The 25,926-nt window shown below is 57.7% G+C and overlaps 2 protein-coding genes and 1 pseudogene across 8 annotated transcripts in view; 2 read left to right on the forward strand and 1 right to left on the reverse strand.

The window, feature by feature from the left end:
- The window catches only part of CCDC187 (coiled-coil domain containing 187), a 50,004-nt gene extending 39,934 nt beyond the window's left edge, over nucleotides 1–10,070 (forward strand). For 3 of the 7 annotated variants that reach the window (XM_033238567.1, XM_033238572.1, XM_033238568.1), the window contains exons 20-26: nucleotides 1,790–1,935; nucleotides 2,660–2,745; nucleotides 3,060–3,129; nucleotides 5,547–5,683; nucleotides 6,378–6,490; nucleotides 6,983–7,059; nucleotides 7,578–10,070. In XM_033238567.1, coding sequence (XP_033094458.1) covers nucleotides 1,790–1,935; nucleotides 2,660–2,745; nucleotides 3,060–3,129; nucleotides 5,547–5,683; nucleotides 6,378–6,490; nucleotides 6,983–7,059; nucleotides 7,578–9,613 — 2,665 coding nt within the window. In that variant the 3' untranslated portion in view covers nucleotides 9,614–10,070. Of the gene's footprint in view, nucleotides 1–1,789; nucleotides 1,936–2,659; nucleotides 2,746–3,059; nucleotides 3,130–5,546; nucleotides 5,684–6,377; nucleotides 6,496–6,982; nucleotides 7,060–7,577 lie in introns of those variants that run through there. The other 4 variants (XM_033238570.1, XM_033238571.1, XM_033238573.1 and 1 more) reach the window with 4 other exon arrangements.
- A 274-nt stretch (nucleotides 10,071–10,344) lies between these two features.
- LOC117099286 lies at nucleotides 10,345–14,649 on the reverse strand (annotated as a pseudogene).
- A 2,360-nt stretch (nucleotides 14,650–17,009) lies between these two features.
- Nucleotides 17,010–25,926, forward strand: part of QSOX2 (quiescin sulfhydryl oxidase 2) — a 41,647-nt gene continuing 32,730 nt past the window's right edge. The window contains exon 1 of the mRNA XM_033238575.1: nucleotides 17,010–17,357. Coding sequence (XP_033094466.1) covers nucleotides 17,030–17,357 — 328 coding nt within the window. The 5' untranslated portion in view covers nucleotides 17,010–17,029. The remainder of the gene's footprint in view (nucleotides 17,358–25,926) is intronic.

The raw sequence follows: 25,926 nt of genomic DNA on the forward strand, positions 1-25,926 counted from the left end.
TCATTAGAGGGCACCAGGGCTCTGCCTGGACTGTCCCCATGGAGCAGGGGAGGAGGTGTGATGACCAGGGTCACCTGCCCGAGAGCCTGGCCGTGGGAGGCGCAGCTGCTTTTCCCATCAAGAGCCTCCCGGCTTCCTGATGCTGGGAACAGCTCTTCTTTCCGGGCTCAAAATGGCCCTGGAGGGCCAAGGAGGCCTTCTCTCCTTTGAGCTCAGGCCCCCAGGGCCGGCAGCCCTCAAGACTCTATCACAGAACCCCTTGAAGCAGCAAGCAGCAGGGCAGCACAGACCCAGGGAAGCAGCCTTTGGAGGCCCCTGCCTGCCTGGGGGAGCGTCCTGCAGCTCTTTCCCAGCCCAGAGGGGCCTCTGCAGTGAGGGGAGTTGCTGACCACTCAGCCTCGGCCATTGGCTCCGTAGCTCCTCCTCAAGCTTTCAAATAAACCTGGGCACAGACTGATCTGTCATTCACATTGCTGCCAGTTGCCAGTCCCAGGAATCTCTGAAGAGGCTTCCAGGCCTGCTACCGCCACTTGGTCCCCCAGGGTTTGCTTATAGGGCTGGAGGGAGGGGCCGGTAGACGTATGGTTGCAGACCTGGACCCCAGCGTGGGGCTCAGCCCACCCTCCTGGCGGAGGGGTACCCCCTATGTTCGGCTTGTCACACCAGCGATGTGTAGCCCTGTCCACAGCCAGAAAACAGAGAAAAGTGAGGTATTCACAGAGAAAACTTTGGCTCCCTGGGACCCCACCCCCGAGAAGCTCACCTGTGGTGTTTTGCTGGGGGTCCTGCCACACAGCAGCAGACACGTTTCCCTCCTTCATTGGTCCATTTGAGAGAAGCTCAGTTGTGAGCTGGGTGCCTTGGGGTCGGGGTGTGTCTATCTGCATCCCAGGGGAGCGAGGGAGAAGCTGGATGGAGCAGATGGAGCTGCCGCGGGGTCCTGGCCTGAGACGCTGCGTGCCAAGGAGGGTGTAGGGGAGGGGAATGAATCTTTTAGGACGTGGGGGTTCCTGTTCCCATTTTTATTCAGCCGTGTTCTGTTTCTGGGGCAGCTCTGAGAGTACAGTACCTTTCTCTGCTTTGGGGGCAGTGCCAAGCCCTGGGGGCACTGCCTTGTCTCCCTCTAGAGCCTGCGTGGGGCACACACTGGTGTCAAGGTGCCTTCCCAGTCCTGCTCCAGCAAGAGTGTGGGCTCCAGCCCCTCAGCCATCTACCTTGGGATACAGGGATTCCAGGCCCTTAGGGCCACCCTCCTCTGAACCAGCACCACCTGCTCACCCCTGGCCATCTGTGAATCCAGGGGGAAATGCTCAGGGGCACCCTTGGGTGGGGGCAACCAGCTGTGCCCAGATGTGGCAGGTGCCTGGGGGAGAAAGGGAGTCAGACGACGTGTCGCCGGGCAGGCACCTGAGAGAGCAGGAGTTTTCTTGCCACCCCAGCAGTGTGACCCAGGCAGAGTCAGACGGGGGTGCCTGGAGGTCAGCGCAGGCCTGGGGTGGCACCGTGCCTCTCGGGGGCCCAGCATGTGCACCTGGGAGGCACAGTCCATCTCCAGGCAGAAGTCTCAAGGGGCCACACCCTGGAGAGAACACAAGTCTCTCCCACCCACCTTACCTGGGTGAGGGGGTCACAATCCCATCTTCTGCTTGGCCACTGACCACAGCCACTCCTGGATGTGACATGAGGTTGTTCCCAGAGAGAGGGTGCTGGTGGAGGTTGTGGCCAGGGCTGGACACCTGGGAAGGGGCAGCCGGGCGGGCGGTCACCTCCACTCTGCATGGCCGTGCAGCCCTCCCGTGGAGCAGCAGGATGTGATGCCGCCTCAGACAACCTCGGACGCAGATGGTCACCAGCAGCCTCCCAGGCCAGCGTGGGGCGAGGACACACATGACCCCCGGAGCCCGCTGGTGGAGAGTCGCAGCCACGTCAGCCAAGGTAACGAGCAGCAGTGGTGACTGCCCAGGGACAGATGGACTCATTCAGTGGGCCCTGGGCAGTGTGGGGTGGCGTCAGGCTCAGGGTCAGGCAGGCCTGCTGTGCCCCACCTGTGACCAGGCCACCCCAGCCTCCCCGTGTCCACGTCTCAGTGCAGCAGGGCACACAGTGGGCTTGCCAACAGGCAGGCCACCCCATGCACAGGCAGCCAGCATTCCCAAGATACAGAGCAAGGAATGCACTGGCCGGGAAACCACCCAGACAGGTTCTGTCTGGGAAGGGCTCCTCATGGGCGGCTGCTCAGAGCCCCTGGGCCACGTGCAGGCCTCAGACTGTTGCCAGGCAGGTCCCAGAAACACAGACCCACAGAGAGCCCCTGGCCAGGGCAGAAGGAGGATTCGGCAGGGCCTGCCCCAAGCTTGCCTCAGAGGCTGCCTTTCCCAGGCTCAGGCTGAGCAGACCCTCAGGCCTCCAGGCAGGGGACATGGCAGGGCAGAGAGCCGGATGTGGCCCCAGGCTGTCCCTGTCTCCCTCAAAGTTGACTTGTTTGCCATCCATCCTGCCAAGAACAGGGCAGTATGCGGCGACACCCTCCCCACTCCCCACGCACATCAGTCCCCACCGTGTTTCCCCCCGCAGCTCCATTCTGCCCCTGCCTCGTTCCTTCCCTTCCTGGCCTCAGTCTGTGGTTGCCGTTGGTGACTTCTGGGACTATGTCTTTCAGAATCTGGGAAGCAGCCTCGGGCCCCTCAGCCGGACCTGCAGCCCACGAGCCCCACCGACGGACAGCGGCTGGGCCCAGCCTTTCCCGTACGCACAGTCCCTGGAAGCCGTTTCCCCAGCCCCATCTGTTTAAGGGCCCTCCTCCCAACATTCTGCCAATCCACAACTTGATCTTGGTTGGGGCCCCTTAGTTCCTGTGGCCGGTCCTTGGTTCCTGCAGTGGGTCCCTGTCTGTCCCTGCCCGTCCCTGTCTGTCCCTGTCTGTCCCTGTCCGCCCCCATCTGTCCCCATCCACCCCAGTTTGTCCCCATCTGTCCCCATCCATCCTGGTCTATCCCTGGCCCATGGTGCCCTCCCTGCAGGGCCCTGTGGCATGTCCACTCCCCTGTCTCAATCCCCAGGCCGAGGAGGCGGAGGGGCGCCTCCCCACAGCTCAGCGCAGGTCGCCAGAGGCGAACGAGCCGCTCCCAGGTAAGCACCCTGGAAACAGCGTGCGGGCCATCGCGGCGCCGGACGCTTCCCCCACATCCGGCAGAGACTGTCCAAGGCTGGAGCTCAGCCACTGGACAAGGACGGAAAGCAAAGAAGATGGGCCCTGGTGGCCCCCCACCCTGGCCTCGGACCCCTTCACTGCAAGAAGAGTGGCCGGCTCCATCTCCTACCGGAGGTGATGCAGCGACTCTTCTGGAGAAATTAAAAGTCATAACTGGCTGGGGTTGTTTTAGTCGCAACTTCGTTCATCTGGGGCAGGTTTTTAAGCGTTTGCAAGCCAGCACTGCCTGAGCGTCTTCAGCCGATGGAGGTTTTTGCACCAATTACATTTTTCTCGGCCGGGCGTGGTGGCTCAAGCCTGTAATCCCAGCACTTTGGGAGGCCGAGATGGGTGGATCACGAGGTCAGGAGATCGAGACCATCCTGGCTAACACGGTGAAACCCCGTCTCTACTAAAAAATACAAAAAACTAGCCGGGCGAGGTGGCGGGCGCCTGTAGTCCCAGCTACTCGGGAGGCTGAGGCAGGAGAATGGCGTGAACCCGGGAGGCGGAGCTTGCAGTGAGCTGAGATCCGGCCACTGCACTCCAGCCCGGGCAACGGAGCAAGACTCCGTCTCAAAAAAAAAAAAAAAAAAAAATTACATTTTTCTCTTTCCAAACCTTACACTTGGCCGGGGGCCTCCCCGAGAGCCAAGTCCCCAATTTGTAGGTGGGGCGGGAGGGGACGCGCTCACCGTGTCAGGGAGCCCTGGTGGTGGATCCCGTAGCCACCAGCGAAGAGTGAGTGGGGGGTTGCATTGCCCTGTGATGCCACCTCGGAGCTCCCTGACCAGCTCTGGGTGCCGAGTTCAGAAGGCCCCCAGCCAGTGTCCATTCTCGGAAGCAGGGAGACTATGCTACCAAGGGTTTGCCAGACCGGGGGGCCCTACAGTTGGAGCCAGGGAAAGCAAACCTCAGGACAGACGGGTTGAGATAGGAAGAGGTTAGAAGCACTTGTGGGGCTGCCTGCCCAGGAAAGCGTGGCTGGTGGGGCTCCCTGGAGAGGCCAGTGGCACTGAGGGGTGGAGTGAATACAGAGTACTTTCCCCCCGTGTCCCGCATCGCCCCCCGGCCTGCGTCATTTAGACTTCAGCGGCCACCGTGAAGCTTGCTCAGCCTGAAGCCTCCCTCGCCACATGGCCACATGTACCAGCTGTCACCGTTCTGGGGGCCAGCCAGGTGCCCGCACCCACCATGGGTGCTCGTTGCCTCTGGAGGTGGCTTCATTCGTTACGCCCACACTGCAGAGGAGGAGCCTGAGGCCTGACTTAAGTTCTCAGGTGGTCCGGGGCTCGCCCTGGGGCTACCTGATTGCAGTGCTGGCCGCTCTCTGATCAAAAGACTGCACTCGCAAGGCCTCCCTGGGTGACACCCCACTGTGGTCACTGGGGCAGCCCAGGGCCATGAACACCTGCCCAGGGCAGGTGTTCCCACTGATGGAGCTTCCCCCTCCTTGGGCGTTCGCCAAACAGCTCCGGTTCCCTTAGCCAGGTGGCCTTGGCCCTCACAGTCCCCTGACCCCACAGAACGAAAGTCTAGGGAGATGAAGATGCAATGCGGGGAGGGCCTGGTGCTCCTGGGGAGGGTTCTGCGATGGCCCCACCCACCCCTTTGTCCCCCTTTGCGATCCCCTGGCAGTGCACTGGTGACCTTGCTGTGTCCGAGGCCTGCCCCCCACAAGCCCTCTGCGCCATTCCTGCCTCACACCAGTGTCTGTCTGGATGGCACCGAGGGGGAAGAGCAAGGTCTGGCAAAAGGTTTCCCCCGAGGGAGGGAAAGAGGCTTCTAAATAATAATAATATAATAATAATTATTATTATTTTTGAGACAAAGTCTCACTCTCTCCCAGGCTAGAGTGCAATAGCGTGATCTTGGCTCACTGCGACCTCCGCCTCCCGGGTTTAAGCAATTCTTTTGCCTCAGCCTCCTGAGTAGCTGGGATTATAGGCACCCACCACCATGCCCACTTAATTTTTGTATTTTTAGTAGAGATGGGGTTTCACCATATTGGCCAGGCTGGTCTCGAACTCCTGACCTTGTGATCCACCCACCTCGTCCTCCCAAAGTGCTGGGTTTATAGGCGTGAGCCACTGCGCCCAGCCGACTTCTGAATTCTAAACAAATTTTCTCTAAAATTTTGGCTGGGACTTCGATCACTAACTGTCCAATAACAGGATCATTTTAGGAGCAAACTACCATGTACGTTTCCGCCCTCATACTAACTAAGCACTGCAGAAAGGCGTGCGTCACTTTGAATTTTAAGATTTGTTTTATGTGACTTCGGAATTCCTGGGAGCTGCTCCTTCTGCTTCCTGCATCTGTCCCCGCCAGCGCTGACAGTCCCTTTGCCCTTCAGGAAACCCTCAGACCAAGCCCGGGCCTTCCTTAGCGGGGAAGCCCCGGGCTCCGACAGACAGCCATGTGAGGAGCTTCGGGGAACACAGCCAACACTCCTGGGGCAGAGAAGGTCCTTGTGGCCCACAGGAAGCCAGCGTGAGTCGGGTGTGTCTGTGCACTTCCTGTGGGCTGAGTGGGGCCTGGCCTTGCTGTGTGGCCCTGCGGGGTCTCCTGGTCCATCCCATGAGTGTCCCGAGGCCCTTCCCGGCAGATGCCTTCAGTTCTGAAGTTTGCCATTTCTCTGGGTCTCACCCTAACACTCAACACCTGGGCAGAAAAACAGGCTTTTTTTCCATGGTGGCAGGGCCCAATGGGAGGAGGGGAATCTGATGAGTGGGGGTCTCCACAGCCATCTTTTTTTTTTTTTTTTTTTTGAGACGGAGTCTTGCTCTGCTGCCCAGGCTGGAGTGCAGTGGCCAGATCTCAGCTCACTGCAAGCTCCGCCTCCCGGGTTCACGCCATTCTCCTGCCTCAGCCTCCCGAGTAGCTGGGACTACAGGCGCCCGCCTCGTCGCCCGGCTAGTTTTTTGTATTTTTTAGTAGAGACGGGGTTTCACCGTGTTAGCCAGGATGGTCTCGATCTCCTGACCTCGTGATCCACCCATCTCGGCCTCCCAAAGTGCTGGGATTACAGGCTTGAGCCACCGCGCCCGGCTCCACAGCCATCTTTTGGGTGGTCTTTGTTCCTTAACCATGGTCGCTGGAAGCACAGGGGATCCATCCAGCTATAGTAGGTGGACAGAGACAGAGGCCACATCCTGACAGTGTCATTTCTCCAATGTGTCTCCAGCAGGTGACTGAGGGCAGCATGAGCGAAGAGGGCTCGGAATTGGGGCTGGATTTTGCCGAGAGTCCCGTGGAGGAGTCCCAGGAAACCGAGAGCTGGCGATCAGGGGAGCAGAGGTGTGGGGCTGGGCTCCCTGGAGCAGGCAGGACCTGGGGCAGGGGTGGAGCCTGAGGCACGGAGACGGGTTCAGCCAGCACTGCCTGTCCCCCTGCTGTGGAGACCCTCACTCTCTCCTGGCACAGCTGTGCTGCTGGGGTACAGCTGTGCACCCACCCTGAGCCCTCCTGGGTCTGACCCACTTTTGGAAATAAAGATGTCACCCATGAATCAGCCCAAGGTCAGCAGAGGGGCCTCAAACCCCCTGGGAGTGGCTGCCCCACCCCTCTCTGCCACCTGATCCAGTGGGACTGAGACTGGATGCCTCCTAAGACAAGCCACTGGGGAGCCCTTGCCCTCAGGGTCACCTCAGGTGGTGGCAGAGGACTAGCTGGGATGTTTTTCGAGTGTGGGCTGTGGACTGAGCCCAGTGGGGTCCCTGACAGTGGGCCCTGGGGAAGAGGCCAGGAGGACCAGGATCCCCACAGGGTTCTCCATGAATATGCTTGCAGGATGGAGGCCTGCCTGCAGGAGGTCCCCGGCGTCTCCTCCACCTGGCTGGAAGCTGCCCAGGCTGCTGCCTTCCCAGGTGATGCCCCAGCCCCAGCCCCTCCCTCAGCCATCGAGTCCCCACTAAAGGTCCCCCAAGGCCGTTTCTACGTCACAGCCAGCTTCTGCCCACAACACACAGCCCCTACCTTCCCCACTGCCCCACTGGGGGGCTCTGCCCACGCACCTCCCCATCACAGGGTTGCCAGGGGAGGTGAATGACGGTCAGGGATCCTCTGGATCCACCCACATCCCGAATGAAAATAAAACAAGGCAAAGCCAACCAGTCAGTCCTTGAACCACGGCTGCGGTGCTATGAGGCTGGGTCCCCGAGGCTCGGCAAGGTCCCTGGACATGACTCACTGCGTGTGGGTGGGAGTGGGTGTGGTGAACCGCTGGGGTGGAATCACAGGGGTCCAACACGCTGGCACCCTCGACGCTTTTCCCGCCTCTGTTCAGGGTGTTTCTCTGTTCTGACCTCCTGGCTTTGGGGGCCGTGGGATATGCGTGGGGTCCAGGGTGCAGAGAGTGACAAGTGTTGATTGTCTCCTCTCTCAGCAGCTCCTGTGGCCCCTGAGGAGGTGGCGCCCCCGATCCTGCACCAGGGCAGTCCCCTTCTCCCCGCCACCCCCTCCTGCGGTCCCGGCTCTGAGTCTGCTTCCGGAACCTGCTGGGGGCCTTCGCAAGAAGCCATGGTGTCATCCCACGCCTCCCCAGCAGGCTCTGTGACCAGCCTGTCCTGTCCCTCTCTCTGGGAGTTCCAGAAAGCAGCGGCTACCCTGGTCCAACTTTCTGAGAGCTCCAGCTCTCTTCCCGGCTCGGAAGCTAAAGACTCCCCAGACAGCGGTTTCGCCTGGCCTGGAGAGCTCTCTGCCCGACACTCCTCGGAGGAAGCCGGCCTGCCTTTGTCCTGGGGGCCAAACCAGGGTGAGCCTCGGCCAGGCAGTGTTCCTGGGGGTGGAGGACGGGTCACCTGGCAGAGGCCCCAGGGCAGTGGGGCCAGCCCCCTGCGTGGTTCCTCCTTGGACACGGCTGTGGCAGAAGGTTCAGCAGCGGAGCAAAGCCCGAAGGCAGGCTGGCTGCTGCCTTTCCCAGACATCCCTTCTCCAAGGTCAGGGTCAGAGCTGTCAGAGGCCTCCAGCAAAGTCTGGGACGAGGACAGAGAGGAGGACCCGCCAGAACCCTGTACCGGGGCCGAGCCAGCCTCGGGGAGCTCCCTGCCTGCAGGTGGCTCATCCGGCCTTGAAAGTGGTGTGGAGCCCCAGGTAGCTCGTCCCTCCCCACAGCCTGGGGAGGGGCAGGAAGCTTTTGGGACCAGTGAGAGCCTGACGGGGGTGTCAGACACAGGAGAAGCATGCCAGGCACCCCCTGAGGCCGCCGGTGTGGTGTTCCCACCCCAAATCTTTTCTGCCAGCGACTCGGACTCACTGCCAGCCTTTCCTTTGGGGACCTCTGGGAGTGAAGGAGCAGATTTCGGCAAAGGAGGAGAGACTTCTGGCTACCAGGAGGGAACTCGGGATGCTGACTCAAGTATGTCCACCAAGAGCAAACTCCCGCGCCTCATGCCAGAGCCCGAGACCCCAGTGACCCTGCAGGCTCCTCCCGGGGACCTGGGCAGGCTGGCACTCCTAGTAACTGAGAGCTGGGTGCCTGGGCCCGGTGGGAATGGAGCCCCCACTGTCCTGGAGGAAGCCTGTCCCCCACTTGCCAGTGACGTCTTGATTGAGATCCTGTCTCCCGTGGACGAGTTGCTGTCCTACGGCAGTGCTGACCTCCCGTCCTCCATCCACAGGGAGGACCCCCTACCCCCACCTCCTCCCACTCCCCAGGCACAGAGTGATGGCGAAGACACCAACCCAGGCTCAGATGCCTTCCCTTCCCCGCCCTCGGGGCCCCTCGGGGAGGACAGCGCCATCACCACCCAGGATTTGTCCTCCTTGTCTGAGGAGAGTCTGCCGGAGGGACTGTTTCCTGGGCTCCAGGGGTCCGCGGGAACCCAGGAGTCGGGGCTCTGCCTAGGGGTGGCTGGACCAGGTGGAAGCCTTGAGGACCAGTTGGGTAGATGCAGTTCTATAGCAGGGGATGAGGCCGGAGGCAGCCAGTGGCCTGAACCTGTCAGCTGGCCAAGGCACCCGTCGTATGAGGGGTCAGGCAGTGTCCCTGGAGGGCTCCCAGGGCCATCAGTGCAGCCCCCAGCTCCATCCAGAGTGGCCTCTGTGGCCAGGGAAGGTCTGTCAGGGCTGTTGGCAGCTGGTGACGCGGACATGACGATTGGCAGTTCGTCGGAGGACTGGGCTCCTGCTTTGGGCACAGGGTTCTGGGCTGATGTGGCCTTTGAGGAGGTCTTGGGCAGTCGGGGAGAGCCCTGGGAAGGAGCACAGAGCTCTGGGTGTGCAGAGAGCCAGGGAGGGTCGGGACAGCTCTTGGTGGGTCTGGATGAGCTCCTAGACACTGCTTCATCTGCAGTGGGGCCCCTCGGCAGCCGAGCCTGCTTGGCCAAGACCCCCACCAGGGCCCGAGACCCCAAAGAAATGCTGGATAAGAGCAGGAAGGCAGCCACACCCCCACAGGCAGCCACACCTCCACGTCCCTGACAAGCAGCCCCGGCATCCTCTCCCCCAGGCCAAGTACCCTTGGCCACCAGTGGAAAGTGTGGGTCCCTGGAGCATGCCAGCGAGGACATCGAGGGAGGCCTGAGCCGCCAGGTAGAGGACCCACCTGGGCCCGAGGGCTCACTGGGCAGAGAGCTGCTCCTGGAGACAGACTCAGGCCGTTGTGCGCATCTCCCAGGTGTGGAGAGAGACCAGGCAGTGGACCTCATCTCCACGCGGCTCACTAGGAGGGTCCTGCACGACTCCTTAGCAGCTCTCTCCACACTGGCCCCAGGTGCAGCCCCTAGGAGTGTTTTCTGGAACTACAGAGATGCCCAGGCGTCCACGATGTCATTGTGAGCTGTGTGTGGCATACACATGCACATGTGGGAGTAAGAACCTAGAGGCCGGCCGGGCGCGGTGGCTCAAGCCTGTAATCCCAGCACTTTGGGAGGCCGAGACGGGCGGATCATGAGGTCAGGAGATCGAGACCATCCTGGCTAACACAGTGAAACCCCGTCTCTACTAAAAAATACAAAAAACTAGCCGGGCGACGTGGCGGGCGCCTGTAGTCCCAGCTACTCGGGAGGCTGAGGCAGGAGAATGGCGTAAACCCAGGAGGCGGAGCTTGCAGTGAGCTGAGATCCGGCCACTGCACTCCAGCCTGGGCGGCAGAGTGAGACTCCGTCTCAAAAAAAAAAAAAAAAAAGAACCTAGAGGCCTGGACTTTCCCAGGGTGGACCGGCTGGGTGGCTGGCTGTGCGGGACGGTCGCCTGGAGCCGGGCCCAGACTGCACACCCACTCCTTCGCATCAAAGCCATGAAGAGGCGTCCAAGAAAAGGTGTTGCAGCCCAAAGGCAGGAACATCAGAGTCGTCAAGAACAGGAGCGAGGACAGGGGTGGAGCAGCGCCTATGCCAGGACAGGGGTCATGGGGATCAGCGAAGGCCAAGAGAGGAAGAGAGAACATTTGGGGTAAAGAAGAGCTGGGGTGGGCCCGGCTGGTGCTGACTCACACCCCTGAGCCCTGTTTAGAAGACAGTCGGGGGCATCTGCCTGCTTTGACTTTGGAGGTGCCCCCCCCCGCCACCCCTACCCCGGCCACACGGCCAGCAGATGACGTGCAGCTGGGGAGACTGGGCATGGGCGTCTCTCACCTGAGCTGCACAGACCAGAGGAAGCCTCAGCTCAAAGGCCCAAGGTCATTTCTCCTGCAGCCCGCACAGCCGGGGGCTTGTCCTCCGGGAATCAGTGGTCCAAGGTCTCTTTTGGAGCATGTTTAGGACTCGCTGTGCCTGGAAGGCCAGGGCATCCGATTTCTCCTGGTGTCATGGACTTTTCTTTGCTTCCAGAGGATTTGCTGGGACCCCTGTAATTTCTCTGGGATCCTTTTGAATGTGAGGGTCTCTCCTTGAATGGGGAGTTGATGGGCAGTGTGTTGGCCTCAGGGACCTCTGTGTCCCAGCACTGATCCCTCCAGGATGTGGCTTCTCCTGTCCAGGGCCTCAGGCCTCCTCCACTTTGAGAAAGAACCACACTCCAGACTTTATGCATGCAGTCTGGTGGGAGACATCACAAAGCTGGCCTAGCAAAGCCCTAAGGCTCCAGGTCACAGGACACACGGAGCTGCCAGGGCCCTCTACCCCATAGCTCTGGTGAGAGACCCCAGGCCCCTGAGAACCCCTTTGGGCCCCCTTCCGTGAGGTAAGAGCCCCTCTCCAGACACCCCTTGCTGGGCAGCAGCTGGGCCCAGCCTGCCTTCTCCAGCCCTGGGGCGGCTGCTCAGCCCCAGGTGCCGTTAGGATGGCCGGCCTGTGTCAGGGCCCCCACTCACCATGTGCGTGGGAAGCCCAGCTCGGGCCAGGCATCTGATTTTGCACCGGCTCCTGCCCAGCCCACCTGAGAACGCAGAGGTTTGGATCCAGTGGGGAATGTGTTCCTGCTCCGTGCTCTCAGTTTCAGAACAAACTTTGAGCTGAGCTACAGCTTTCTCATGGATCCCCTTCTAGTCTTCCGAACAAATTAGTCTGTGATTTTTTATTTTTTTCCATTTATTGCTGACCCTTTTGGATTTATGAGGCCGTGTGAGAGGAATTATATATTTCACACACACGCATCTGGCATGGCAATAAATCTCCCCCACTGAAGTCCCGCCGATTTGCGGCGAATCTGATGGCTTCCCGGCTCGCCGCCACATGGTTGGTGCTGACGTGCGGTGTGATGCAGCGGCTGCACTCACAGCTGGAACCAGAGTGACTTTCCCTGGGAGCCCAGCAGGTGCCGGTGGCAGGGTGCCCTTGAATGGGGCTGGTCGTGAGGAACGAAGGAAAACCTGGGCCAGGGCTTCCAAGGACGGCAGCGCTGGAGGGGGCCGGAGCTATCAGGTTACTCTGACTACAGGAGCAAAAACCACTCCACCAGAGGTGTAAATACATTTAATCTCCCAACACGACACATACAGAGCAGAGGGCTTTGGCATTCAGATATATCGACCGCGCGAGATGGTAATCCAAGGTTCCTCCCCTTCAAGGTCTCCTGCTGTTCTTGCCTAGGCTCTGATCTGTCGTCACCGCTTGGGCCAATAAATCTTGATACCAGCCTCCAGAGAAGTCATTATCTTTCATAGAAAATGATTATTTCTCAGTTAAACCCTACGTTTAATTTTCCCGTGATCTGTCTCTTTCAGCTTCCCTGCTTAACGGTTCCCTCCTGCATAAAATGCCCATGGACGTGTCCGCAGCACTCCCAGTCCCAAATCATCAGACAAACTTTACGAGTCCTTTTGATTCCCTGCCCTGCGTGGCCATCATGGCCACCCTCATAAAACACACATGAAGGCCGGGGGGCCCTTTTATGAAAGGTCGTGGCTGCACACACTCCTGGGAAGCAAAGCCTCCTGGCACCCAGGGGACTGGGAGAACTCACTCACTGCCCAGGCAGAGCAGGGTCCCTGCGGGTCATTTTCTCTGTCCCCAGGGTCGAACCTGGCCTGTTCATGCCCAGCAAAGCCAGGCTCAGAAGCCATCCTTTTCCCGGCTCCCCAGGCAGCTTTGGGGTCCTGGAAGAGTGCTGGCAGGTCCCACAGCCATCCCATGGCACCTTGTCCCGTCCACCCACCACACGGCAGCATCAAAGCTGGGAGCGGAGGATGGGATCACACACACCCCCTGCCCCTGCCCCGGGGCTTCCTGCCACCCTTCCCCTGCCCGCCACTCACCATGTCCATCAGTCTGTAGCTGATGCAGCACCGGCCACACTGGTACTGGGAGCCAGCTCGGGCTCTGAGGCTGCCTGGACCCTGCTCCACCTCTCCATAGGGGTCTGGCAGGGAGCCCCTGCCCTCAGACGTGCCTCTGTGTCCACAGTCCCAGGAGGGTGGCCACCCACCTCCTCATGGTGTCCTAGTGAGGACATGGAGAATTGTTCCCCCGGGCACTGTTCCTGGCACATAGCCAGTACTCAGGGGCTGGCACAGGTGTGCACAATTCCTCCTCAGAAGTTTTCCCAAAATGGGTGGTAGTCATAAGCAGCTGAGCCCTCCATGCCAAAGTCCTGCTAAAGGGGGAGATGTGGATGGCAGGACCAGTCCTGGAGCCAGGGCCATTGAAATCCATCAGGCCTCATCTCCGCTCTCCCCGTGTGGAAAGGGAGGCGGCTCAGAGCTGGGGTTCTGCCTTTGTCTGCAACACAAGCGTTGGAGTGGGCCCTCCTGGGTTCTGGGAGGCACGTGGGCCTGAGACTCTCCTCTCTGTCACGTACATGCCATGTGCCCTTCACCTCACACAGTAGTCAGCCCTCTGAGCCTCAGTTTCCCCTTCTGAGGAATATCAGGCCAGGCGTGGTGGCTCACGTCTATAATCCCAGTAATTTGGGAGGCCGAGGTGGGCGGATCACGAGGTCAGGAGATCGAGACCATCCTGGCTAACACGGTGAAACCCCGTCTCTACTAAAATACAAAAAAAAATTAGCCGGGCGTGGTGGCAGGTGCCTGTAGTCCCAGCTACTCGGGAGGCAGAGGCAGGAGAATGGCGTGAACCCGGGAGGTGGAGCTTGCAGTGAGCCGAGATCGCACCCCCGCACTCCAGCCTGGGCGACAGAGCGAGACTCCGTCTCAAAACAAACAAACAAACAAACAACCAGGAATATCAATACCTGTTCCACGATGGGCAGGCTTGTGCAAATCTGCCCCAAAGATGGAAGAGGCTGAGAGGCAGAAGAAAGGGGCTGACAGGTCCAGTTTCTCAGGAAGAAACATTTAGTAGGGATTTACAAATAGAAGCCACATCTGTATCTCTGGAGGCCCAGACAGATGGGATCCCGCCAGCACCCCCAGGCCCAGGGCTTATCTGCCACAGGGGAGGTTGGTTTAGAAGGGATGTGCAGAGGCCGGGCGCGGTGGCTCAAGCCTGTAATCCCAGCACTTTGGGAGGCCGAGACGGGCGGATCACGAGGTCAGGAGATCGAGACCATCCTGGCTAACAGGGTGAAACCCCGTCTCTATTAAAAATACAAAAAACTAGCCGGGCGAGGTGGCGGGCGCCTGTAGTCCCAGCTACTCCGGAGGCTGAGGCAGGAGAATGGCGTAAAACCCAGGAGGCGGAGCTTGCAGTGAGCTGAGATCCGGCCACTGCACTCCAGCCCGGGCGAAAGAGCAAGACTCCGTCTCAAAAAAAAAAAAAGAAGGGATGTGCAGAAACCTGAAGCAGATAGCATCAAGGCTTTGTGCCCTAAGGGTAGGATTGAGGGCAAGTACCTGCTCTATACAGGGAACAATAGATCAACTGCAAATCTTGGAGGCCTTCCCTGAATCAGGCTCATCAGGATCCAACACAGCAAATTAGGTCCAAGATGCTGCCTCAGCCTGCACAGCACCTTATCTCATCAGGTCTGAGATGTGATCTCCCCACATTTTGATCCCTTTGAAGCCAGAGCTGTCTCTCTCAGGGCACCTGAAAATTACCACCAGCCACGTGTTTCCTCGCTCAGCGGCACGCATGCTAACCGCGCCTGCAGTCACCTGGCCTTTGCCACAGCGACATGCGGACGCCTCTCCTGTAGGACGAGGGGCAGATTTCACGCGGGCTTTGGGCAGGACCTGGCTCAGCACAGAGAGCTCTTGCCTAAACTCTGAGATTCAATCCCAACCCCTTCTCCTCCCCCACCCTGTCTTGGGTTGGAGAAACTCTGGTTGTTTTGGGGTGTGGCCTCTAAGTGCTGGGCTGAGCTTGGTCCCATGGGTGGCTCCATTTCACCGAGCAGGTTTGGGGTGAAGTGTTGCCCCGATGTTCTGAATGTGCCCCTCCAGTTGGGCTCATGGCATCCTTTGTCTCAGCCGGATCAGGCTCCTTTTCTCCACTCCCTCTTCCCCTGCACCTCGCTGCTGCTCCTTCTGGAGGCCTGGGGCTTGACATGTGGCCCTCCCCTCTGTCCCACAGCCTCCCTGGGGGACCTCAAGCTCTGAGCTCCAGACTCGACTCCCACTTCCAAACCCTGACCTGACACCTCCCTTAGAGGTTGAAAAGGCTGCTCAGATGTAACGGGTCCAAAGCAAACTCCTGGCGTCCTCCCCAGCATAGCTCTCCCATCTCACTGCTGCAGGATTTAGTCTCAGCCGTAAGCAACCCCATTCCTCCAATTGCTTTGGCCCAAACTCTGCCAATGTGACACCCCCCGCCTCCACCCAGGCTCAGCCGACCCCTCCACCAGCATTGCCTCTCACCCCTTCCCTGAGTCCCTCCAGCTGGTGGAAGGAGGCAGCGGCCCCTCCCAGGTCCCCTGCTTCCCCTCCTGCCCCTCCTACGCTGCAACTCGAAGGGCAGAGCTGCATCCTTGCACCGATCCTCCCATGGCGGACCCCAATTCAGCATCAAAGCTCAAGTCTGCGGCCCGGCTTGTGAGGCCCCCTGGGTCTCGCTCAGGCTCTCAGCTTTTCTTCCCTCCCACACTTTCCCCAGCTTGCTCCGCTCCCACCAGGCCCGGCTCCGGCTCCTCGCTGTTCCTCCAGTGCGCTCAGCACCCTTCTGCCCCAGGGCCTTTGCATGTATGGCTCCTCTGCCTGGGCCATGTGCCTCCTCCCTCACCTCCTTCTCCACTCGGGTCACCTTCTCAAAGACTTCCCCACTCTCCTGTGTACGGTAGCCCTGCTGGCACTCGCCTCCCTATGCGGCTTCACTGCTTTTCATAGCACGCGTTGGCTGTTTTACGTATTGGTTTGTTTTGGGTCTGCCTGAATGGCAGGCCAGGGGCATTGGGGGCTCGGTTTTGTTCTCGCTTTGTCTCCAAGGCTTGGCACAGAGCAGAAGCCAGGAAACATGGGTGATGGAAGGAAACGTGAACAGGGAGACGCAGGACGTGAGGGAAAGGGAGCAGGTGCCTCGGCCAGGGGCCCTCTGGGGACAATCCTCTCATCTGGGGTTAACTGTTGTTAGCAGCAAAACCGTTTAAACAAAATCTTACATAGAACCCCACAATACAGTTATCTATTTATTTTGAGACAAGGTCTCGCTCTGTCATCCAGGCTGGAGTGCAGTGGCAGAGTCACGGCTCACTGCAGCCTGGAGCTCCCAGGCTCAAGCCATCCTCCCACCTTACCCCCTCAAGTATCTGAGACTACAGGTGTGCACCAACATGCCCAGTTTTTTTTTTTAAGAGATGGGCTCTTGCTATGTTGCCCAGGCTCACCCATTCCCTTTTTTTTGTTTTGGTTACACAGTTCAGAGAAAATACTGACGTGTAAAAATTAGGAATAGGAACTAAAAAACCCCAGGTATCCTGTTCAATGAAGCAAAAAGTCGTATGATTTCATTTCCAAACCTTAAAGCTGCGTTCGACTGGAACACCCTAAAAGGTAGCATGCAACACATCTGACTTTGAGTGGATGTTTTGCTGCATATTCTAAGCGTTCAAATCTCATATTAGAAAGTCGAGGCTGGCTTGCAGACCCTCTGAAGCCCCAGGTGGGGTTGCCAAGTAAAAGAACTCCGGAATAGTTTTTTACGTCCAATAATGTCTTGTTAAATTTGCATTTCAGGCATGGCACAGACCTAGGCTGAAAAACCGACTATTTGTCTGAAATCTACATTGAACCTGGCGTCGTGCACTTTCATTTGCTAAATGTGGCCACCTGACCCGGCTCAAGGAAGGGGTTTGGGGATCGCGCGGCGGGGCGGGGCGGGGCCTGGGCGGAGCCTGCCATGCATGGGCGGGGAGATGGCGTCATCAGACTCTTGGGGGCGGGGCTGCCACGAATGGGCGGGGAGGAGGCGGGGCCATAGCGCGGGGGCGGGGAGAGAGGGTGGGATCAGACGTACGGGGGCGGGGCGGGACAGAACTGGACGCGCGGGGGCGGGGCCGGGCGCGCCGGCGCACGTGACGGTGGTTGCTAGGGTGAAAGTTCAGCGCGGCGGCGGCACTTCCAACATGGCGGCGGCCGGGGTGGCTGTGGCGCGCAGCCCGGGAGTCGGAGCGGGACCTGCGCCGGCAGCCCGGCGCTCGTCCCCGCCGCGGGCCGCACGGTTGCCGCGGCTGCTAGTGTTGTTGGCGGCGGCGGCGGCAGGGCCGGGCGCGGGCGGTGCGGCGCGGCTGTACCGCGCGGGCGAGGACGCAGTGTGGGTGCTGGACAGCGGCAGCGTGCGCGGGGCCACCGCCAACAGCTCGGCCGCGTGGCTCGTGCAGTTCTACTCGTCGTGGTGTGGCCACTGCATCGGCTACGCGCCCACCTGGCGGGCCCTGGCCGGGGATGTGCGAGGTGAGGCGCGCCCCCGCGCGGGGACCCCCGACCCCCGGGACCGCGGCCTTCCAGGACCCCCTGCGATCGCCCCAGAAGGCGGGTCCCGGGGCCCCTCTCCCGTTTTTCTTTCCTTACCGCAGAGCCAGCCCCTGCTCCATAGAGGCACCCCACTCGGATCAACCCTGGCCTTTCCAGGGGCAGGGAACTAAGCCAGCTGCTCCCCACGTCTTCTCCAGGTTAGATCCTGGCGAGTCGGGCTGTCACAAGTCAAAATGAAACCATTTTCCCGCAGCCCTCACCGCACACTTGGGGATAGGGAAGCCCTCCCGTATCCGAGCTCTCAAAATACCTGTGTTTTGAGCCCCAATAACTTCATTGACCTGCCAGACCTCCTACCCTAGCTGTTTCCTGGCGTCCACACACCCCATCCCCAGTTATTCCACATCAGTGCCTAGAATTCCTGTTCTCTGAGAATCCCTAATTTCTATTCCACACTCGTAGCTACCTCATTCCCTTTAAACCTTCATCATTAACTTCCTGGTTCGGATAGCTGGCTGTATAGTGGGTGCTCAGAGTGAACCCACAACTTAGCGATGCAAATACTCTGGAGACTTCTCTATAATAACCCACAATAACCTACAAAGCATTTTTTTTTTTTAACTCTACAAAGCATTTCTTTGGTGGGTTCCTTGATCACAGATGCACAGCCTTTGAGAAATGTTTCACCAAACTGCCGGTAGTGTTCCGCACTTTACTGTTGAGTGCTTTCATTTGGTCGCACGTTGTTAATCAGTCACGAAGTTAACTCGCCTGCTCTACAGGTCAGAGTTGGCGTGGGAGGGGCATTCACCACACCCTTCCCTGAAAATGGAATTTAAATCACTGAAGTAGGAGGTCCTCCCAAGCCAGTGAGGTTTGGCAGGGCTTCCTGTGTTGTGCTAACCTCTAATTACATGTTTCAGTGGGCAAGAGCTGTAACAAATTGCTGTTCTTTCTTCCTGCACCTTTGTTTTTATGTCTTATACCCAATCCTGCTGTATTTTTCTCATCGCCAAACACATTTGTAAAGAAATCTTTTTTTTTCAACTCTAAATAGGGCTTTTGTATGTCATTGTAAGTGGTTATCTTTAAAATGCATTCTCCTCTTACCTCACGGTGATGGGGCCTTTTGATTCTAATGGATTCCTCCTCTTTGATCTCATGTTTTCTTACGTCCCTGTTGACCTCAGTCAGAACTGAGGTCAGAGACTGGAATAGAAAGACAGAAAAACTGTTCAGTGGGGTTTTTAGACACTGCTTTTAGGAAAACAATTCAATCATGTAGAGAACCCTTCAGTTCTTGTGTGTTATTCAGTGGCAGAAACAGTTATGTTTATTAAAATGCAGGTGGCCCTGGCAGGACTTTGTCACCTGTTTTGCTTTTTTGTGGGTTTTGGGTTTGATTTTTTTTTTTTTCACTTGAGTCGCTGAAGTCTAAAGATGGTAACCAGATTCAAATATTGCAGATTCTGTAGCTGAAGCAGCGCTTAGGCAGCCTTGAGAACTGTCCCCGGAGCTCAGAAGGAAGGCCACTCCTGAGAGCCACACAGTAACCTCCATACCCAGTGGTGGGATTAACTCAACTCAATAAGGTTCCTTTAGAGGGTCTGACTGTCTTCCCAGTCACAGCAGGAAGAACAGGCTTGGGCCTGAGACTGAGACTGGAGGAGGATATGGCTGAAAGTGAAAGACAGCAGGTGGCCTGACCAGGCAGCAGGGAGAGGGCTTCAGGGAGCCCAGGCAGAGGGTCCTGTTGGCTAAAAAGCCAAACTATAAAGTATTGAAAGAGGTTTGTTCTGAGCCAATGAATGGAGTGGCCATGGCCCGGGGAAGAGTGTCAAGAGGTCCTAAGAAAGTGTGCTCCAGGCAGTCATGTTAATTTGATTTTATACGTTTTAGAGAGACAGAAGTTACAGGCAGAGAAACATAAATCTGTACATGTAAGGTATAGGAAGGGGTAGGTTTACAGATCATAGGTGGATTCTGATTAGCAATGGGTTGAAAGAGTTAAGCTTTGTCTAAAGACTTGAAGTCAGCAGAGAGAAATGCTTGAGTTAAGCTAAAGGGGCTGTGGAGGCCAAGGTTTTTTTTTTTTTTTTTTTTTTTTTTTTTGAGACGGAGTCTCACTCTGTCACCCAGGCTGGAGTGCAGTGGCCGGATCTCAGCTCACTGCAAGCTCCGCCTCCCGGGTTTATGCCATTCTCCTGCCTCAGCCTCCCGAGTAGCTGGGACTACAGGCGCCCGCCACTTCGCCCGGCTAGTTTTTTGTATTTTTTAGTAGAGACGGGGTTTCACCATGTTAGCCAGGATGGTCTCGATCTCCTGACCTCGTGATCCGCCCGTCTCGGCCTCCCTAAGTGCTGGGATTACAGGCTTGAGCCACCGCGCCCGGCCGGAGGCCAAGGTTAAGTAGATGAAGCGTCACAGGCAGCAGCCTTGGGGACAATAGAGGGTAAATGTCTCTTTTCAGACCTTAATGCTGTCAGACTCATTAAATGTCTCCTAGATTCAGGAAAGACCTAGAAAGGGAGGGAGATTCTCTACAGATGCAAATTTCCCTCACAAAAGACAGCTTTGCAGGACCATTTCAAATATGTCCAGGAAATAAGTGTATGTGGGGTGAAATATTTTGATTTCCTTCAGGGTTTGCTATCTATCATGAGGTGCTGTACCCGAGTCAGGCTGGAGTTTGGTGGTGAGGCTGTGCTGTTCGTGACCTCTGTTTCATTCACGCTGGTCAGCTCTGCCTCAACTCCAAAGGGAGGTGGTTACAGCCAGGCGTGTCTGACCTCCCTTGCCTTCGGGGCTTGGAATTTGTTTCCGCAGGTTGCCCTGGGGGGCCAAGAGGGGGTTCAGTTCCGTTAGTCAGGGGACTCAGGATTTTATTTTTGGTTTACAGTCCTGAGAGCCAAGCTGTGCCCAAGAGGCTTGTCGGGGGTGGAGGCCGGGTAGAAAGGGGTGAAGAGCCCTCGGCACTGAGGAGTCCCCAGAGCTATTCTAAGGCTGCAGCTCTCAAAGTGGGGCCACTTGGGTACTTGTTAGAAATGCCTGCTTCTCGGCCGGGCGCGGTGCCTCAAGCCTGTAATCCCAGCACTTTGGGAGGCCGAGACGGGCGGATCATGAGGTCAGGAGATCAAGACCATCCTGGCTAACACGGTGAAACCCCTACTCTACTAAAAAAATACAAAAATCTAGCCGGGCGAGGTGGCGGGCACCTGTAGTCCCAGCTACACGGGAGGCTGAGGCAGGAGAATGGCGTAAACCCGGGAGGCGGAGCTTGCAGTGAGTGGAGATCGCGCCACTGCACTCCAGCCTGGGCGACAGAGCGAGACTTCGTCTCAAAAAAAAAAAAAACAAGAAATGCCTGCCCTTCAGCCCCAGCCCAGACCTGCCAGGTCAGAACTGTCTGCTTGGCACCTGGCTCCCTGTCTGTCATCCCTGCATGGAGCTGTCCCACAGGGATAGGGCGCCCACTCCCCGTGGCAGTGATAGGTCTGGCTGCATGCAGTCATCATTCCCGTTGTCAGCATTCTCATGTTTTCTTATGTCCCTGTTGACCTGACTCAGATCAGTCACCTGTGGCTCTGATCAGTCACCTGTGACTTAGGTCATCCTGCTGATCCCCTGGGGGCACACAGGCCATGGCTTGGGCCCCCACTTCGACCTAGAGTGTCCAGCCACCTCCTCCCACCGATCCCCCTGGCTGGCACCCGCCACGCCCTGCATTCTCCACGCCTGTAGCTGCTGGAGAGGATGGTAAGGTGTGGGCTCTGCTCCCCAGGAGCCTGCAGCTGGAAAGAGCAGGACAGGCCAGGGCCGCTCTTAGAGGCCTGTTCCCCACAGCTTAGGGCACGTTTGTTTTCCTCAAAAATTTGGATTGAACTTTAGCTCTTGACTGGCATTTTCAAGGTTGGGAAAATAAATGTTTTTCCTTATAAGAAGGTGGCTTAACAGACAAAAGGTGTACTACTGTTTGGTGTGACCAAATGTCATTCTAGTGTGTGTGGAGATTTGGCTTAAGCCTGTCACTTCTAAGTACTTTGCAGAACAAAACCTTGCTGAGTTCTTGAAGATCTGCCTGGCAGTGATGGTTGCTGGGTTTGTGATGGGGCCTGGGGCTACACTTTGGCCTGTCTGACCAATGAGATCTCTGAAATGCCTCTGCAGTCTTGAGTGGGCAAGAGGATGCACCCTAAAGGCAGGGCCTGTGTCTCCGTGAGCCCTGTGTGGCCCTGGTGCTTGTTCCCTCCCATCTCCTTCACTTGGTCAGCCTGAGAAAGCAGGGCAGGCCGCCACCCACAGCAGGCCGAGTCCTCCCACACCTGTCCTCAGGAAGGCGGTAGCGCTCATGTTGCAGATGATAGCACGTGAGGTTGCCTGGGACAGGCCGAGTCCTCCCACACCTGTCCTCAGGAGGGCGCTCATGTTGCAGGTGATAGCACCTGAGGTTGTGTGGGATAGTCACGTCATGCAGCTGAGTGACAGGCCAGGATGGGTGTCCAGGTGTGGGTGACCTGGAGCCCTGGCAGTTCATTCCTGTGTCTTTGTACAGGATGGGTGGGGGTTGGGCACATCCCACGTCTCCTGAAGGAAGGGAAGGGCACTCTGTGATTGCTGCCAGCTCCTCTGTCCCACTTGGTCTGGTTTCTTATCTACTCGACTAGGCTACAGGCTTCTTGGAGATGAATTAGAACTTGGTGTTCCCCACAGGCTCATTGTCTGTTTACTGGAGAAAGAAACAATAAGGGCCAGAGGGAGGGGGACATACAGGTGTCAGCGGGCATCTGGCGGGGCTGACAGCCCTGAGAGCCTGAGAGCCGCCGGATGCTCACTGGACTCGTGGGGATGGAGAGGGTGGAAGGAGGAAGGGTGGGACAGGAGGCCTCCTGTCTCCTTATGGGCCCAGAAATGGCCTAATGCAGCCCCGCTGTGGCGACCGCCTGGGTATTTCACAGAAAGGATGGTGCGTCGGAGCAACCGGCCTCCCTGCTGGCCTCCCCAGTGGCTGTGGTTGGTGCGCTGAGAGTCCACCAAGAGTTCCAGGCCACTTACTTGTTGTTGAAGTAAGACGGGATGGTTCGCTAAGAGGGCCTTATGCCACATTCAGGGAGCCGTCTCTGCTGTGTAGTGCGGTCGTCGTGCCTTGGGTGACCCAGGTCGCAAGCACTGCTTGGGCTTCCCAATGGAGGACGGGCTGAGGGACTCGTTCCCTCCCGAGAGATAAGCAGCATTGGAATTGCTGTCACCCTGGAGCACCCTTCGAGGCTGAGGACCGTGTAGTTGTGGTTTAACGGATTTGAGCTAATGCTGGGAATCAAGAGTCCACGGGACCCAGCCCTGCCCTCAGTCCACAAAGGAGGTGACCATAGCGTGCGCCCAGGTTGTCTCAGACCAGCCCTTGGCAGCTTCTAGGTAATTTGTGTTAGGCTCTCCTGGTTGCTAGGCGGGTTTCATTTCATTTCTACCCAGGCCTGTTATTCCAAACTTGTACCTTGAACTTGGGGCTTAGCTAAGAAGACCTTTGCTCAGCCAAGAGGGGGCTCCACGCAGAGGGTCTTCTCCAGGGCGCTGGCATGCGGAGTTCGAGACCCCAGTGTGGCCCTGACTCAGGAAGGAGAGGCCTCGGTGGAGCTCTGTCCCTTAAACACAGCTCTCTAGTTGCATTGAAGCTTGGGAGATGATTTCGTCTTTACTGTAATCATTTTCTAGAACTAATTGATACTTCACTATACATTAGACTTCTATAGACTTTTTCATTAGAACATGACAGGCAGCCGTCAAAGAGTTAAATCTTGTTAGATTCAGTATCAGAGTTATTTGACAAGCACATTTGAAATAAATGTTTGTCTGCTATATATAGAAGCTTAATTATTTCCGAAGTATTTTTAAGACTGGAGTACTAAAATAGCCAGACTCTTGAGCGGAAGTGAGAATAGGCCTGCAGTCTCATTTCTGCCTCCCTTTGGAAGCCCCTGGCTGCGCTGGGTTGGACACCCCCGCCCCTGCCCACACCCTGTGCCTCTCAGCCAGCTCTAACCCCAGAGGCCCAGTGAAAGCAGGCCATTTGCATTCAGTTTTAGAGGTTCAGAGCTGGACAGGTGGGCAGGGCAGGAGAAGGGGAGGGTACCCGTTGAATGAGGCCAGTGCCCTGAAGCTAAGCCTTTTACGTGTTTTGTGTTTGATTTGATAAGATGGACTGCCATATCTTTTGTGTTGCCATGAATACCGTCCATCTGCCGGGTCCTTGCCGGGACTCCTGACGCCTGTTCAGCTGCTGAGGGCGGCCCGTGTAACTGAAATTCTCCCTCATCTGCTCAGCCTTCCCCGAGCACATGGGCTGGCGTTCTTTCAAGGGCAGACAAAGGCGTCGTGGAGTGCCTGCAGGCCCCTTCACCAGGACCGACCCTGCATGGGATAGTGTTGTCGGGAGCATAGCTCTGCCGAGGCAGGTCGAGGTGCTGCCCCGTGGACTAGTGGAGCTGGACTTTCCTGGCCCTGCAGTGTGTGCAGGGGCTCTGTGTGAATTCAAACTCGGGGATGAATTTGCGCTGCGTGCTCTCCCAGCCCCAGGCTTCGGAGAGCTTGGAGGAACAGCAGGGAACAAAGCAGGGAGGTCCCTGCCTGAGGAAGCCTGTGCTTTAGAGGGAGCCGCTGACAGTCAACAGGAAGACAAATGAAACAAGGAAGTGGCCGGGGCAGTGGCTCACGCCTGTAATCCCAGCACTTCGGAAGGTGGGAGGATCACTTGAGCCTGGGAGTTCAAGACCAGCCTGGGCAACATAGCAAGATTCCCCACTCCTGTGGTCCCAGCCACTTGGGAGGCTGCGATGGGAAGATCAGTTGAGCCCAGGAGGTTGAGGCTACAGTAAGCCGTGATCACGCTCCTGCACTCCAGCCTGGGTGACAGAGCGAGACCTGTCTCAAAATAAAATAAATAAGTTACCTATAGATTGTAAGCCTAGAAAAATGAATAGACTGATTAGAAAGAAACTGGAGTGGCTCTGGGTGGTAGAGCAAGGCATCAGACGGCAGCGACTTGGGAGAGGAGCTGCGAGGTGAAGGTCCTGCCAGGGGCATGGCCAGCACAGAGGCCCCGAGACAGCCAAGACTGCAGTGTCCAGGGGGCCTTTAGTTTTAGAGACCGGTCTCTCTTTGTGGGCCGGGTTGGCTTAGAACTCCTGGGCTCAAGAGACCCTTCTGCCTCCGTATCCTAAGTAGCTGGGACAATGGGCAGGTACCACCATGCTCGGCTAAAAGGACTTTGATAGAGCCTTGATCGCTCAAGGGGGCGACCACGAGGTCCCTGAGGGCCCGGCAGCAGGCAGATGCGGGCTCAGTGTACAGTGCTTGTCTTCTTCCTGAGCAACAGAACGCCAAAGAACGATTTTAAGCAGGGAAACCTGGTTTCTAGGTAAAAATCTCCGGCTGCTCTCTGGAGAACTGAAGGCCAGAAACCAGCGGAGGACAGTGGGATGTGTGAGAGGCCAGGCCGCGCGTGGCAGCTGGGGCCTGAGCGGCGGAGGGAGGGTTGGCACAGCCAGGTGGGAGGAGGCCGCCCGCCGGGCTTGCTCAGGGCCTGGATTGCGAGGCGGGAAGGAGGCCGGGGAGCATTGTCTTTGGAAGACCAGCTCACAGTTCCCTGAAGTCTGAGGGATCCTCAGGGAACAGAGGGGAAGACTCTGCCTTCTTGGTAGAACTGTGGTTTCAGGTCATGTAGACAGTGTTTGGGCAAAAGTTACCGAAGGCCACATCTCGTCTCCTGGGAGCATGAGAGGGTGCGGGGAGGTGGGCACATGCCCGAGATGTGGAGCAGCGCGTTTCACTCCTGTCCAGGGCATGGCTCTTGTTCCTGGCCCCTGACTGGTTGGTTTCCCTGTCAGCTAGTTTTCTGTATCCTGCTGCTAAGGAAATATTAGGTAAAACCTGGAAATAGGACAAAAGCTGAGTCTCGTATCCTGTCAGCATCATGTTGGGGTGTTGCACAGGCTTGCCCGAGGGCTGTGACCTGGGGGACATCTATGTGTTTACGCTGCTGTTCACTGCTGACTAAGGGCCCAGGCTCTGGGGTTATGCATGAGCTCGCAGACCTTTCCTGGTAGAGGGGTGAACAGCATCTGTCCAGTAGACAAGGAAAGCCCAAAGTTTGTGGTTTTCTTGCCCAGTAGGACAGCTTATTTGCACACTGTCCCTGGGGGCAGGTAGCACGATTCTCTGCTCCCCAGCTGGCCTCACCGTTTCCTTCGGCAGTCCCACTGAAGAACGTCGTTGACGCGTGTTCACTCTGTGTTTGTGTGAGAATCGCGTGTTTAGCTTTTAGAAAATTCTTCTTGGACACTGGCACAGGATGGGCTCCAGGTGACGGCAGCCCAGGACGGGCTCCAGGTGTGCATTCGTCTCGCTGGGAATCCACCTGCTATTTTATTTATCAGAGATGTCACAGTGGAGTGCACCGTGTGAGTCTGGGGCGCACGCTGGGTTTCGGAGCACTCGTGTGGCCAGCGGGCCTGTGATTCAGGTGATGCCGCAGCCCTGGCTCTTTCTGTCATCG

Source organism: Trachypithecus francoisi, unplaced genomic scaffold (assembly GCF_009764315.1).
Source record: "Trachypithecus francoisi isolate TF-2019V2 unplaced genomic scaffold, Tfra_2.0 Lachesis_group16, whole genome shotgun sequence".
Lineage (NCBI taxonomy): Eukaryota > Metazoa > Chordata > Mammalia > Primates > Cercopithecidae > Trachypithecus > Trachypithecus francoisi.